Source organism: Perissodus microlepis, chromosome 19, assembly GCF_051167445.1.
Source record: "Perissodus microlepis isolate ML-2025 ecotype Zambia chromosome 19, ASM5116744v1, whole genome shotgun sequence".
NCBI lineage: Eukaryota > Metazoa > Chordata > Actinopteri > Cichliformes > Cichlidae > Perissodus > Perissodus microlepis.
In genome coordinates, this window is record NC_140479.1 from 19082881 (window position 1) to 19098747 (window position 15867).

The 15867-nt window shown below is 39.9% G+C and overlaps 1 protein-coding gene across 7 annotated transcripts in view; it reads left to right on the forward strand.

Moving 5' to 3' along the window:
* The window catches only part of dnmt3ab (DNA (cytosine-5-)-methyltransferase 3 alpha b), a 52687-nt gene that overhangs the window by 32086 nt on the left and 4734 nt on the right, over positions 1-15867 (forward strand). For 4 of the 7 annotated variants that reach the window (XM_084913888.1, XM_084913892.1, XM_084913889.1 and 1 more), the window contains 14 exons: positions 457-615; positions 866-973; positions 1628-1784; positions 1947-2093; positions 2759-2803; positions 4582-4661; positions 4811-4923; positions 9405-9588; positions 9689-9773; positions 10058-10203; positions 10621-10711; positions 10879-11027; positions 11501-11601; positions 14043-14112. In XM_084913888.1, coding sequence (XP_084770014.1) covers positions 457-615; positions 866-973; positions 1628-1784; positions 1947-2093; positions 2759-2803; positions 4582-4661; positions 4811-4923; positions 9405-9588; positions 9689-9773; positions 10058-10203; positions 10621-10711; positions 10879-11027; positions 11501-11601; positions 14043-14112 — 1635 coding nt within the window. The remainder of the gene's footprint in view (positions 1-456; positions 616-865; positions 974-1627; positions 1785-1946; positions 2094-2758; positions 2804-4581; positions 4662-4810; positions 4924-9404; positions 9589-9688; positions 9774-10057; positions 10204-10620; positions 10712-10878; positions 11028-11500; positions 11602-14042; positions 14113-15867) is intronic. The other 3 variants (XM_084913891.1, XM_084913890.1, XM_084913894.1) reach the window with 1 other exon arrangement.

Below are 15867 nucleotides of genomic sequence, written 5' to 3' on the forward strand. Positions count from 1 at the left end.
TTCAGATATTTACATAATTTCCTCTGGGATTGTTAAGAATTCTGATTGTGACATCTGCAAACTTTAAAGGGCAAACGAAGCATTCAAATAAATGACAGGTTTTTAAATATGCACTAATTTAACGGTTATTTGGAGTAGATATGTGTAAATCAATTACTTAATTTGCCAATTATTCAACCTATTTTCATAAGCTGTACTTTTTTCATAGTTTTCTCCCACATAAAAATCCCTGGCATTGTTAAGATATTTTATGGGAAAGTGAGTTTAGCTTTCTCAGAAAAAAAGGTGATTTGTGATGTTGCTACGGTCACCATTTTCATATAAACTTTTTTATCTAAGCGATCTAACCATCCAAAAAGTAAAAAATATCCCTAGACAGGCTGTTGAAAAAAGGTTTCACAACTCTGCCCACAAGTCATAGCAGAGGGGATGATTTGTCTTTTATTTTGGCTGCAGGACGGTCGTGGTTTTGGCATTGGCGAGCTGGTTTGGGGGAAGCTCCGAGGATTCTCTTGGTGGCCAGGCCGCATCGTATCCTGGTGGATGACGGGACGTAGCAGAGCTGCTGAGGGAACCAGATGGGTCATGTGGTTTGGAGATGGAAAATTCTCAGTGGTGAGTCTTTAGAGCCAACATTAATATTGCTGTTAGGTCATTTTTTTTTCTTCTTCAAGCAAAACAGCCGTCTGTTTATAGTGACAGCCACAGACTTTTTAATGAGCTTATTGGTTTTATTTACTCAGCCAGATGATCCTTTAGAATATAAACAGAAAACTCAATGTCCGGAAAGTTTTTTTTTACGTCAACATGATTCCTTTAAACATGCGGTGTAAATAATCGTTTATTTTTATGTGTATTTTCACAGGTTTGTGTAGAGAAACTATTGCCTTTAAGTTCCTTTAACAATGCCTTTCACCAACCAACTTACAACAAGCAGCCCATGTACAGGAAAGCCATCTACGAAGTCTTACAGGTGAGCATGGGAGAAGATTTTAGGGCACAGCTTTCATTGTAGTTAAACCTTTAAACTTACACAGCGAATGTATCTGACATTCATATTTTTTACATGTGTAAAGTAACAATTTACATTTTTATAACACGTTTTCAATCTTTCATGTAAAGATTTCAATATCTGCTGTGGTATTAAACCAAAGCCTACTGACACTTAGCTTGGCATAACATAAAGACTTGAAGCGGGGTTGAAGCAGCTGCAATGGTTCTTTAGAAAGGCCACGAATATTAACATGGCACGTCTTGTTTGTGTCTTTGTGTCTTTTTGCAGATATAGAATAAGAAGTAACTTTACTCCATGTTCCCCGGTCTTTTTTGAGCATCTCAGGAAGAGGGTGTTTAAGAAGCTTTATGAAAATTGCAGAAACATTCCTGCAATTACCATAATTTGGAAATCCAAATGCAAAAAAAAAAGAAGAAGTAATTTCAAAATAAGTGCTCTCAATGAGAAATTCAAGAGCAAAATTATCCAAGACGCCCCGCAGGCAGAGCCCTCTCAAATTATCCACCCATTTTAGGCATAGTATTAAACTGAATGGGACTAAAGGATCTTTACTGTAAATATCATAGAATAAGAATACATTTTTGGTGAAAAACGTTTTGAATGTGTTTGTAGGTGGCTAGCAGCCGGGGAGGAAAAGCCTTCATGGCCTGCCCTGACAGTGATGAGACAGAGACCTCAAAATCCGTGGAAATGTTAAACAAGCAGATGATTGAGTGGGCTATGACAGGATTTCAGCCCACTGGACCCAAAGGCTTGGAGCCACCAGAAGGTAAGATGACATCACTATTTTAACCCTATTTATGACCCATCTGGAAGAGTTAAAAATTGCTATATATAATGGCATAGCAGATGTATTCTATACACTTGGTAATTAAAAACATCCGTAACATTTGCTGCAATATTAATTTTTTGCTTCTGTTGTGCACCCCAGAGGAGCGTAACCCATACAAAGAAGTTTATCCTGAAATATGGGTAGAGCCAGAAGCAGCAGCCTATACACCTCCTCCAGCCAAAAAGCCTCGCAAAAGCACAGCAGAGAAACCTAAGGTCAAGGACATCATTGATGAGAGAACACGAGGTAAGGTGCCTCATTTATTGGGTTATATTGGAGTCATGAACTCTGTGTCCAGCTCCTTGGGGAGGTTGCGGCGGTGTTTTACATCACTATAGTGGTCTGGGAGGTAAGTATGGACAAGAGATCCATTAGCAAGTGACGTGAGAAGGCAAAAAGATTCAGGTTGCTCTAAAGACAATAAGTAGATGCTATCTAGAAAGACAGTGCCCTGTCTTTATTACAAGTATTACTCATCCTCCGTCTCTTCCAAATGACAAAAGAAGAAAAGAAGTGTAATTCAATTCAGTTTTATTTATGTAGTGTCAAATCACAACAACAGTTGCCTTAAGGTGCTTTATAATGTAAAATAAAGATCCTATAGTAATACAAGGAAAGCAGAGGAAACTCCAACAATAACATAACCAAATGTGTATTTTGACTGACCCATCAAATGATCTGTTAGTTACATTATTTCTTTATATATCATGAAAGCATTTGTGCTGTCAGGGATTATCATGATGACTGATACTTTAAGTGGTTTCTGACATGTTTGGCGAAGAAGTTTTATTTGCGTGATACCATCTTAAATATTATTTTTATTTATTTTTTCCTATATTTTTCTGAATTTACTTCTAAAAAAAATGAAGGAACTAACACAGATTTCTTTACCCTTCATTTCTCTGTGTCAGAGCGACTTGTTTATGAAGTGAGACAAAAGTGCCGCAGCTTAGAGGGTAAGTGAAACGTTCTCTGTGTGCTCTTGCTTGCAGCAACACCTAAGGGCCTCTCAGGAGGCACCGACACACCTCTTATTTGTACCTGTTGTTGACGGGCAAAGCCGATGAAATGCATGCATCTGTGTTCACAAAATAACAATGAGTAAGAAGGAGGAAATGGGTTTTCTGTAATTTCATCTACATTATTAGCAGATTTGTTTGTTTTCTCATAACCTGATAGCTAAACTAACTAGATCTAGACCTACAGTTGTGTTCAATGTTTACACACACTTATGGTCATGAATAATAATTTGGGGCTCAAACATATACATACACCCCACTAACATTTCATTCAGTCTCTCTTAGCAAGTTGCAGCTCAACCCTTCTGAGCCATCAGCAAGCTTCTGGAATAATTATGGCTGTATATCTGACTGGTCTTCTAGGTGGTATTAACAGAATTAATTTCAATTTGTTGGTTTTCTGGTACATAGTACACACATTTTCAATAAGGTTCAGGTTGAAGCCTTGGAAAGGCCATTCCAGAAGCTTAATTTTAGCCTGCTTTATTCATTTTAAAATCTGTTTTGATGTGTATTTGGGATCGTTGCCCTGCTGGGACATCCAATTATATCAAAGTTTCAACCAGCTGTTGATTTGAGGTGAAGTTAAAGGATTGGGTGACGCTACCACCTAGGGCTGCTCAATTAATCGAATTTTAATCTCGATTAAGATCTGGGCTTTCAACAATCATTAAAAATGACTGAGCCAATTATTAGCCCCTCCCTCGTGCTTTACTCTCGCGCTGCTCCGTGTGGCAAATCGAGCGCACCTCTCTGCATTTCGAACACGCGTCACAACAATTAAGAGGACCCGAGGGAAGCTCGGAAAGCTAAGCAGAAGTTATTTGGAGAGGAGAGTGACTGCCGTTGGTTGAAAAGAGAGGTAAAAAAAACTTCAGTGGTGTGGAAACATTATGGGTTCGCGGAGTCAGACGTGGATCAAGTAGACATAGTGTGTAAACTTTGCTACAGTGTGTAGCTGCACCACAGAGCAACACTGCAAAGTTCACTAAACATAGATGTTTACATTTTTCATTTATTTTTTATATTGCAAACATTTGCACTGTTATCAGTATTTGCACACTATTTTATATTATTTTTTGACAATCTTTAAAGTCATTATTCAATACATTGTTATTGTTAAATAAATATCGTCAAATAATCGAGATCTCAATTTCAGTGAAAATAATCGTGATTATCATTTTTGCCATAATCGAGCAGCCCTACTACCACCATGCTTGACAATTACCTGACAGCTGGACAGCGAAGTGTTTCTAGGTTGAAACACTCACCTTTACTACTCTAAACATGCTTCTTGGTGTTGTTGCCTATCCTCTTTAATGCTGGCAAAGAGAAACTACCAGTCATGATCACTAATGAGAAGCTAACAGGCCTTGTCAAGTTAAAAGACATTGCAGAACCTTCAGCACCAGTTATTCAAAGATTTAAGTAAGTATATGTATACTTCTGACCCTGTTTAGATAAGGGAAAATCCAAAATAAATTCAAACTTGTGCAAAGATGTATGCTGTACAATCATCCCACTCTGGAAAAATAACAGGAAATCATTGAAAGTACAAATTACCCTTCGTGTCCCATGATGAGCGTATGGAAACTTCTGACCACAACTGTATCTCATAGATATTCAAATTGTTTCACAGAGGTGTGAGTTCTGGGTGCTCACTCCTCTCAGAGCTCTGCCTGTTAAATACTAACACGGTGTTTCTCTTACTGCAGACATCTGTATCTCCTGTGGAAGTCTGAATGTTAGCCTTGAGCACCCTCTTTTTGCTGGAGGAATGTGTCAGAGTTGCAAGGTAAGCTGCGATAAAGGCTTAGACTTGGACTCAACTAGGGTGTTATTAAAAGTCACAGCAAATTTCAAAGCTCCTATAAACAACACATATTTTAAGCAGCAACTGATGTGACCCCGTGCCTTAGAGTATATTTTGGATATTTTTTGCAGAACTGCTTCCTAGAATGTGCTTATCAATACGACGACGACGGCTACCAGTCATACTGCACTATCTGCTGCGGGGGACGAGAGGTGCTCATGTGTGGGAACAACAATTGTTGTCGGTAAGGTTTCTACCATGAGAGCCTGTGTTGCAATTAGATGGATGTGCATGGAGTCTGGTAGAACTAGAATTAGTCTACATATACAGCTACACATTACCTGACCTGAGCACAGCCTTTTTTATAGTTTTGATATGCTAAGTGGTTAGACAACAGTTGGATTTTTAAAACCATAGCTATGAGGGATTTTCTTGGTGCAAAGTTGACAGAAAGGCAACAGTAACTGAAATAACTGCTCATTACAACCGAGGTATGTAGAAGAGCATCTCTAAATTTGCAACACGTCAAACCTTGAAGCATTAGAAGCCTACAGCAGCAGAAGACCACACCAAGTGGCACTCCTGTGAGCTAAGAACAAGAAACTAAAAATAACTGACCTTCCATAACCTAAATCTACTGTTAGTAGAGTATGAAAGGGTCTTTAAAAAAACTTGCAATCTTTGCAAAATTCTCATATGCTTTCTTCACACCTTTATTACAGGATATTCAGCCAATTGACTTGTCCTCAAATCTCTTTGTCATAAAAAATACTTGCTTAATAAAGAACATTGTGAAGCTGTGTAGCAAATAACAGCAATATTTTTTATTTTTGAATAGGACAGTACTTGCCTCTAAATTTACAGTTGTTTTTCCAGCACAGATAGCAGGATTGTGCGTTCACTGCTCATATTGGATGCACAATAAAGGCTTTGTGATGGGTCACTAATCTCGTAGCAGTGATGTAAGGCAACATCGCGGCAGCCCAGTGGAGAACTTGCTGATAGCAAATATTTTATAAAGTGTGGTTGCACTGTATTTCTGTTGAATAGAGCATTGTTAAACATAAAGAAACAGACTGGTGTTCTCACACAGTTAGATTGAAGTCTAGAAAAATACCATTGAGAACAGATTGAGCTTTGTCAGAGGCAATGCTGGACTGATCACAAACAATGCTATTTTTGGATGGTGGCGTTTGACATTTGGATGACATTGTTGACAATAACTTGCTGCTTCTCAAAACCCACAAACCCCATTAAAAACCTTTTTATCTACACCTTTTAAATACAAAACAAAGAGTGATAATGAAACTGTGCACCTTTTCTTGACCTATGACTGATAAACTGATTTAGAGAGGAGAGACATGTCGGTCATGGTCATATTGTATAATTTTATTCAAAGGACACAGATATTCTCCTACGATCATTACGGTCAGCAAACCCCCTCATACGAGTCCTTGGTACTAATTGGTTGATTTTCTTTTTGATCTCAGCCTGTAAATATTTGGATTTGTATCTTGCCTACTTGATGAAGTATTCAAACCACCTTTGTGGTTGTTCTTATTACAGCAGGTGACTCCAGGGCAACATTTGTCTGTCATAAAACACACACTGATAGCTGGTGACTTTGGAGGCCATGTGAGTACAGTGAAGATGCTGAAGACGCAATTTTGAGATTATTTGTGCTTTATATCAAGGTACATCAAAAGATGGGTACACTATGATCATAAAGGGGGTGGATGAGGTCAGCAAGAGTAATCAAACTGACTATAGTGTTAAGACCAAATTCTGACCTTACCATCTGAACGTAGCACAAGAAATTGAGACTCATCAGACCAGGCAACAGTTCTCCAGTCATCTAGTTTCCCATTTTGGTGAGCGTCAGTTTCCTGTTCTTAGCTGACAGAAGTGGCACGCGATGTGGTCTTCTACCACTCCAGCCCATTAACCTTCAAGGTTTTAAGTGTCACATGTTGAAAGATGCTCTTCAGCATACCTTGGTTGTAACAAGTGGTTATTTGAGTAACGGTTGGTTTCCTATTAGTGTGAAGCAGTCTGGCTGTTCTTCTTTGACCTCTGATATCAACAAGGCATCTTTACCCAGAAAACTGCTGCTCACTGGATATTTCATCTTTTATGGACCATCCTCTGTATTCCTTTCTAATCTGGTAGTAAACTATGCCAGATGCATCTGGCTTTGCTGTTGGCTAATAATTACCCTGGCAATCAAATTTTCAACAGAGGCATTGTACCACTCTGTCTTCTGTGTGTGGGGGGCTCTTTCAGTCACAACTTCCTGTTCCTCTTCTAGTTAAACCATTACTGCTAGACCAAACATTTCTCCTTACAGTTCTACTGGCACAAACGAAAGACTTAACAGACTTATTTGTTGAGTTTTTTTTAAACGATTTTTCCTAAAAATGCAAATAACCTGTGTAGTGGAGGTATCAGGGATAGACACGGTTATGGGACTGATTCACTCCTTAGCACTACGGTCACCCTGGTGTGTCAGCCAGAACACCACTTCACCAATTCTCCCAGAGCATGGAAAAAAAAGCTTAAGGTTTGGTTTGGTTAAGTGATAAATAAGGTGAATAGATCAGTGACATATCCAGATATATGCATAATACAATATAGTTAACATAACCCTACATAAAGAAAAGAGCACAGTACTGTAAGGTAGTAATGCTAAACACAAAAAGATGTATCTCCACATAAATCTATCCTTTAAATGAGCAGAGCAATGTAGTACACTTCTACTGCTTACACTATGCCAACTAAATAGCATTACTGCAAGGTTAAGTTAACGTCAGTACAGAGGAACTACTTCCGGTAGCTGTACAGGGAGTGCAGAATTATTAGGCAAGTTGTATTTTTGAGGAATAATGTTATTATTGAACAACAACCATGTTCTCAATGAACCCAAAAAACTCATTAATATCAAAGCTGAATGTTTTTGAAAGTAGTTTTTAGTTTGTTTTTAGTTTTAGCTATTTTAGGGGGATATCTGTGTGTGCAGGTGACTATTACTGTGCATAATTATTAGGCAACTTAACAAAAAACAAATATATACCCATTTCAATTATTTATTTTTACCAGTGAAACCAATATAACATCTCCACATTCACAAATATACATTTCTGACATTCAAAAACAAAACAAAAACAAATCAGCGACCAATATAGCCACCTTTCTTTGCAAGGACACTCAAAAGCCTGCCATCCATGGATTCTGTCAGTGTTGTGATCTGTTCACCATCAACATTGTGTGCAGCAGCAACCACAGCCTCCCAGACACTGTTCAGAGAGGTGTACTGTTGTCCCTCCTTGTAAATCTCACATTTGATGATGGACCACAGGTTCTCAATGGGGTTCAGATCAGGTGAACAAGGTGGCCATGTCATTAGTTTTTCTTCTTTTATACCCTTTCTTGCCAGCCACGCTGTGGAGTACTTGGACGCGTGTGATGGAGCATTGTCCTGCATGAAAATCATGTTTTTCTTGAAGGATGCAGACTTCTTCCTGTACCACTGCTTGAAGAAGGTGTCTTCCAGAAACTGGCAGTAGGACTGGGAGTTGAGCTTGACTCCATCCTCAACCCGAAAAGGCCCCACAAGCTCATCTTTGATGATACCAGCCCAAACCAGTACTCCACCTCCACCTTGCTGGCGTCTGAGTCGGACTGGAGCTCTCTGCCCTTTACCAATCCAGCCACGGGCCCATCCATCTGGCCCATCAAGACTCACTCTCATTTCATCAGTCCATAAAACCTTAGAAAAATCAGTCTTGAGATATTTCTTGGCCCAGTCTTGACGTTTCAGCTTGTGTGTCTTGTTCAGTGGTGGTCGTCTTTCAGCCTTTCTTACCTTGGCCATGTCTCTGAGTATTGCACACCTTGTGCTTTTGGGCACTCCAGTGATGTTGCAGCTCTGAAATATGGCCAAACTGGTGGCAAGTGGCATCTTGGCAGCTGCACGCTTGACTTTTCTCAGTTCATGGGCAGTTATTTTGCGCCTTGGTTTTTCCACACGCTTCTTGCGACCCTGTTGACTATTTTGAATGAAACGCGTGATTGTTCGATGATCATGCTTCAGAAGCTTTGCAATTTTGAGACTGCTGCATCCCTCTGCAAGATATCTCACTATTTTTGACTTTTCTGTGCCTGTCAAGTCCTTCTTTTGACCCATTTTGCCAAAGGAAAGGACGTTGCCTAATAATTATGCACACCTGATATAGGGTGTTGATGTCATTAGACCACACCCCTTCTCATTACAGAGATGCACATCACCTAATATGCTTAATTGGTAGTAGGCTTTCAAGCCTATACAGCTTGGAGTAAGACAACATGCATGAAGAGGATGATGTGGACAAAATACTCATTTGCCTAATAATTCTGCACTCCCTGTAGAAAATAAAGGCTTCTCCATTATAATCCGCCGTAATGCTTTTATTGCGAAGGGGAAGTAGGAACATGGTACTTCCGGTCGAACTACGATCTGCATTTTATCCGCTATAAACTCCGTATTTTAAATTAAAGAATCACGAGCACCACATATACCATACAGGGAAGCTCTGATAACACAGGAATTACGTTAGAAACATATTGAGGATCGTACATGTGGCAAACTAAAGCCAAACCAGGATGCTTACTGTACTTAACACTGTGACTGCTTTTAATAGGTAGGGTTAGTTATCATTTTAGAAGTAAATGTCCTTATCCTTGGCGCAGGTGCTTCTGTGTGGAGTGCGTGGACCTTCTTGTTGGTCAAGGAGCCGCTCACGCTGCCATCAAAGAAGACCCATGGAACTGCTACATGTGCGGTCAGAAGGGTGTGTTTGGTCTGCTGGAGCGTCGTAGCGATTGGCCCAGCCGTCTCCAGCACTTCTTTGCAAATAATCACGATCAAGATTTTGTAAGTAATTGACCTTTAGGCCATAAATCTCAATCACCATCTGACTGAGGAGTCTGTCTCCTTTGTGTCTCACTGTTGCCCCCTCTGCCAATAATTTCAGGATCCACCAAAGCTTTACGCCCCAGTCATGGCGGAGAAGAGGAAGCCCATTCGTGTCCTGTCACTATTTGATGGCATAGCCACAGGTTAGACAATTTTCCCCAGTTTGTGTTGTCAAAAATTAGATGGATTTACTTTCTTCCTTTATTGGTCGGAACGTTGCCATGTATCAGTCACTGCACATGAGAATTTTCATGCCATATATAACTAGCTATACTAGCTATATAGCTATTAGCTATATTTGTGTTAGTCATCATAGGATTTATTTATTAGGGATAGCTCCTGTCCTTTAGATCAGATCATTTAAGTGGACAGATTTTTATCTCCTTCTTTTCTTTTTTTAAAAAATCTTTAACTACACCCTGCCCAGGACTGCTGGTGCTCAAAGAACTTGGCATCCAAGTGGGTCGCTACATAGCTTCTGAAGTGTGTGAAGACTCCATCACTGTGGGTATCGTCCGGCATGAGGGTCGCATCATGTACGTTGGAGACGTGCGGAACATCACGCGCAAACATGTAAGTGAGAATAAGTTACTAAAAAGAGACACCAAACTTGCAAATGGCTATGTCTGATTACAAATATATCATTTCTCGCTTGTACTAAGTAGCATTGGATATCATTTTCTATTGTGGAAAATCAGAAATTAAATGCAGACTCTTCTAAACAGAAAATGTGGATATTTTTAAGGCTTAACAGTATGGTTGTTTACCAGATGTACAAATGACCGACAGTGAGACCATGCCTTTCTTTGACACTTTACCTTGTCATATTAAAAGTCAACAGTGGAGAGTAGAAGACAATAAAGACATTATAAAACATTCAAACTCTAGCATCTGTATAGCTTGTTTTATTAGTATTTACTTCTCACTAGGAGTACATTGCTGGTTCAGTTCATAACCCTAATCCTGACTCTGACTCTTTTCTCTATACAGATAAACGAGTGGGGTCCTTTTGATCTAGTTATAGGTGGAAGCCCATGCAATGACCTCTCAATAGTCAATCCTGCAAGGAAGGGTCTTTATGGTAAGTTTAAATGAGTCCACTGCTCTTTTGCTTTGCTAATGTATTAGTTGGGAAATTCATTCATATATATATAAAGTCACTGGCCTAAATAAATCACTAGAATATAAGGAGTTTATGTCTTTTGCTTTGCTTCAGCACCTGGTTTAATACCTCTTTCTGTCTCACAGAGGGCACCGGACGCCTGTTCTTTGAGTTTTACCGACTGCTCCATGAGGCTCGGCCGAAGCAGGGGGAAGACAGGCCTTTCTTCTGGCTCTTTGAAAATGTGGTTGCTATGGGCGTCAGTGACAAGAGGGACATATCTCGCTTTTTAGAGGTTAATTTCTTTACTGATACTTATAATCTCTACCTGCTGTAGGCGGTAGATGTATGATGTGCCGTTGGTGAAGTGGGTATTGTTGGGCTTTGAATGCCCCCTTGTGGCAATAATTCATTATCTTTAGGCAAAAATTATGAGAACAGAGCTCTGACCTCTTGATCTTCATTCAACAGTTTAATATGCTATCTTTAATGCGCTGCAATCTACTCCTAGATGGTGGTTCTGGTTATCTGTTAGGTGAAGCCCTCATTAGCTGTTAGAATACTCTTTTTTTTTAAACGACTGTCCACTGAGGAAACTGACAATTTTGGAGTTTAATTTTGACTCTTTTCTGTTATATTAACATTGTGCTATATAATAAAATTGTTGTTGTTGTGTGGTTACACTTTTATTATTCTGTATGCAATCACAAGCTTTTTACCTTTGTTGCTTCCTGATTGGTGCTTGTTCTTCCTCGTCTCTGTTTTCAGTGTAACCCAGTGATGATCGATGCCAAGGAAGTGTCAGCTGCCCACCGTGCCCGTTACTTCTGGGGTAACCTTCCTGGCATGAACAGGTTGGTGTATGAATGGTGAGAGAAGAAGTAGTATTTAACAAAAAAGTAACACTATAAAGGGACTGCATATGTAAAATTATATGGTGATGTTACAACAAAGTACAACCTAAATTCTTTAGTCCGTATCAAGTCTTAAAATAATGCAAAAACTGTTTTTAGAAAAGTAAGCCCAGAAGAAAAAGTTGTGTGTGAAAAACTAATCACACCCTGTGATTCATTATAACTTTTAGGTGCCGTAATTTAAAGTGTTTTGTTTTCTGCATGACTTAATTCGTCTCTCATGTTGCTGTGGAGGAACTTCCTCCAGTTCATTGAGATTTGCAGGCATTTATATGGTAAATTTATGTGGTATAGCATTTCAGCTATTTCCTTTTTTAGTTATTCTGTTTTTGATTTGCTGCTGTGCTTGGGATTATTATCGTGTTGCATGACATCATTTTGGCAAGCTTCAGTTGTCAAACAGATGGCCTCACATTTTGCTTTAGAAATCTTTGGTGTACAAAGACTCAATGACTTCAACATGCCAAGGTCCTGTGGCTGTAAAACAAACTCAAACCATCACCCCTCCACCACCATGCTGACAGTTAGTATGAGGTGTTTGTGCTGATGTGCTGTATTTGGTTTTGTGCATTATAGCCACACATGTCCACTTTGGTCTCATCTGTCCAAAGGACATTGTTCCAGAAGTCTTGTGGTTTGCTCAGATGCATCTTTGCAAATCTAAGCCATGCTGCCATATTATTTTTAGAGAGAAGAGGATGTCTCCTGACAACCCTTCCAAGTAAGCCACATTTGTTCAGTGTGTTTTGAACTGTAGCATTTAACTATCTAATTAAGGCCTGTTGAGGCTGAGACGTAGCTCTTATTTTTTTGTCATTTCTCTGAGCATTGCATGGCCGGCCACTGCTGAGATTGGCAGCCGTCGTGAATGTTTTCTGATTGTGAATAATATTTCTCACTGCAGAATGAGAGACCTCAGACTATTTGGAAATAGCTTCTCTGCTGAAAATAATTGCTGATGTTTTTCCTCTTTGGCATTGTGTTAACACACATGTGAATGTTCCTGATGAACAAACTGCCTAAACCTTTTGTTTTTTAGAGGCGCTCGCTTGCTGATGATCAATGAATCGAGTGAACTTGATTAGCAGCACCTGGCTGCTACTTATTCTCTTAATTCCTGTTGAAGCAGTGTGGAAGAAGAAGTGTGGCCTTAGTTTCTCACACACTGCTTCTGATTTTTGATTGTTAAATAGATTTGTAGGCCCTTTGAGGTTTTATGTATCATATTTTAAGACCTGCTGAAGACCAGATTATTTATATTTTTAGTTTATTTATGGGAAAACAGAATTTTAAGGATCATACTGTCTTTTTTACTATGACTATAGATAAGGTAGTGATAGTGATAGATTTTTTTTTTTAAGAAAACTATTCTTGTCCTGGCAGATTATCTTCTGTTTTCTCTCCAACAAAACATTATAATACTGCATTCAAAGCATGGAACAGCAAATTAGATTAGATTATCTCCAAAATCATTGTATCAAAATGAAGTGCCATTCTGGCATGGACTGAAACTGATTTCAGTGGCTAGATTAGAAGTAATTTCATACTTCCGGCAGAGATTTTTTTTCTTGTTTAAAATTGCAGATAAAGGCCGATGAAGTAGAGACTTGTAGTATAGCAGATCCAATTCAGTCTATTATGCCCTACTTTCACATTTGTAAATGGGACCTTTTACTACCTCCAGCTCCATATTTTTATTCTTGGACTCTATTAGTGTAGCTTTGCATGATTCACAGTTCAAATAATAATTTGTTATCTTTTTCTGGGCCCCAGTTCCTCCCTTGGCTCAATCCCAATGTCTACATTTACAGACTCAGAGACTTAGGCTATCCCACTGTGACATTATGAAATGCATGAAGAGCTCTCTGCTAGACATTATCCATAGTTTCACAAGTCTGCATTTCTGTAGACTTTGCTCAAGACAGTTACTCAGAGTTCGTAGCAATGTGGCATTAAATGCAAGGTTGTAGGGGAGGGCTTAGAAAAAGGTAGAGTAATCAGAGGAATGTAGCATGAGCTTTATTGCACACCTAGTAATGAGAAAATTGACTGTTTTTGACTGTTACGTTTTGTTCACAAAGATTTGAACTCACCAGGGTTACTTGTACATGCATTAACAATTTAGAATCACCAGTTCCTCCCACAGCCCGTGTCCATCTAGAAAGGTCTGTGGCGCCCAGCTGGTGAACTCAAACCCACATCCTTCTTGCTTTGAGGTGACGGTGCTGACAACCGTGTCACCATACCCTGACCTATTATGTAATTGTTTGAAACTTAGTCCAAGTTTAATGTGAGCATCCACTATTGTAAGTGTATATAGGGAACAGGAAAAAAATGAAATGCATGTTAGATTTAAATAACGTGTTAAAGTGTAAATTGTTCATTCTCTCTTTCAGGCCTTTGACTGCCATGTGCACTGATAGGCTGGAACTCCAGGACTGTTTAGAACATGGCAGAACGGCCAAGGTACTTGCAGCTTGTCTTTCAATACACATCATGTTCGCTCACCGGTGCACACAAAAACTCAGTCTGGCAGCTGTAATCTCTGTGATGAATCTGATTCATTCAATTTAAATACAGTAGAATATCAGAGTTGATGGTGTGTGTTTGTAGACACTAAAGCTGGTGTGGCAGAATGTCATACTAGAGGATGGTTCTTTACATACAGCAAGCGAGTCAGAAACCCAGGGCACAAAGATGAAGCAGGTCTGATCAGAAAGGGTTTATTCCAGGCCAGGGAGCAAGAATGACAAACAATTCTAAAAGCCATAAGCAATAAAATGTTGTCAAGGTACTAAAATTCCCAGGAATAAACAAACCCAATATCAAAAAAACCTTATAAAACGCAATGTTCTATGCGCTCTAAAATCCCACCCCGTCACACAATGTAACTGTCCCACAGCCAAGGACGAATGTTTGTTAGGTGTTCACAAGCAGGGCAGAAATCCCTCTTCCAGAGCGGGGTCCATGCCAGCCTCGTCCCAGGAAGACGAGGAGAAGCCTTCTATCCCCCTCTCGTACCATCACATCCCTGCCCAGCTCGAATTCTGCACTGGAGTCCGTTGCTCGATGCCACCACGGCTCCCCTTGCATCATCGCCCTGTAAGTAAACAAACAGGGGCCAGAACCATCGTCCCGGAAGCTGGCCTGGCTTATAGCCATGGCGACCGTCTCCCAACATGGCTGCACAACGGTGGAGACACTACTCACAAATGCAGCCAGAGGTACACCTCTGCCCTGCTGTCAATCACACACGTTGTCTCCTACTGTCGCCATTCCTGCTGTTGGGACTGGGTCGCCACGTCACGCTGACCAGACTGTCTTCAGATGAGGTGTCGCACCCCTATGATCAGGCAGCGGGTCCCTCTTTATCAGCTGGCCTTCATGCGTTCCTCTCCATATCTGGGGCGTCTTTCCTTCCAGTGCTCAGCTAGCTTCCTTTTAATAGGTCCTTTAAACAGCTGATAGGCTGCCTTTGGACACACCCATGCCTCAGGAGGTGACCGCTATCAGCTAATTTGTCCCATGCCCAGCCAGTTCACAGTGGATTAAAACATGATTGGAAGGTCGGGGGTTCAAATCCACCGAACGGCTACCCCGAGTTACCCCTGAGCAAGGTACCGTCCCTACACACTGCTCCCCGGGCGCTGGATTGGCTGCCCACTGCTTCACTGAGTGAACGGGTTAAATGCAGAGAGTAATTTTCTTACAGAGGATTAATAAAGTATAAAGCATACAGAAAAAAACATGCAATACAACCAGAATAAAATCATGCAAATAAAAACTACACTCACAAATAAACACTAGAATCAGAATAAGACCAATATAAAAGATAAATGCAAATTTCCACTGTGTGACATGTTCGGATTTCGTAATACAGTTCATTTGATTCAGGAGTGTAAAACTCTGCACACTGGTGGCTCCATGTGGCAGCTAGATGTAATAGTTTCAAATTGAATTCATCCAACAAAAAAATCAGCTTTGACATGACTCAGAAACTAAGTTTAAACTAAAAGACAACTATATTGCAGAGCTTAAACTTCAACAAAGAACAAAGTACTCCATGTCCAAAAAACTAGGAAACAAAACTTTAACGAAAGAAGACACAACCATGAGGGCGGTAAACAAACATGGAAACAATACTGGGCCAGAAAAGGAAACGAGAGGCGGGAATAACCAAGGATTCTTAAACCAGCCTAAAACCAAGAAACCAGAACACGA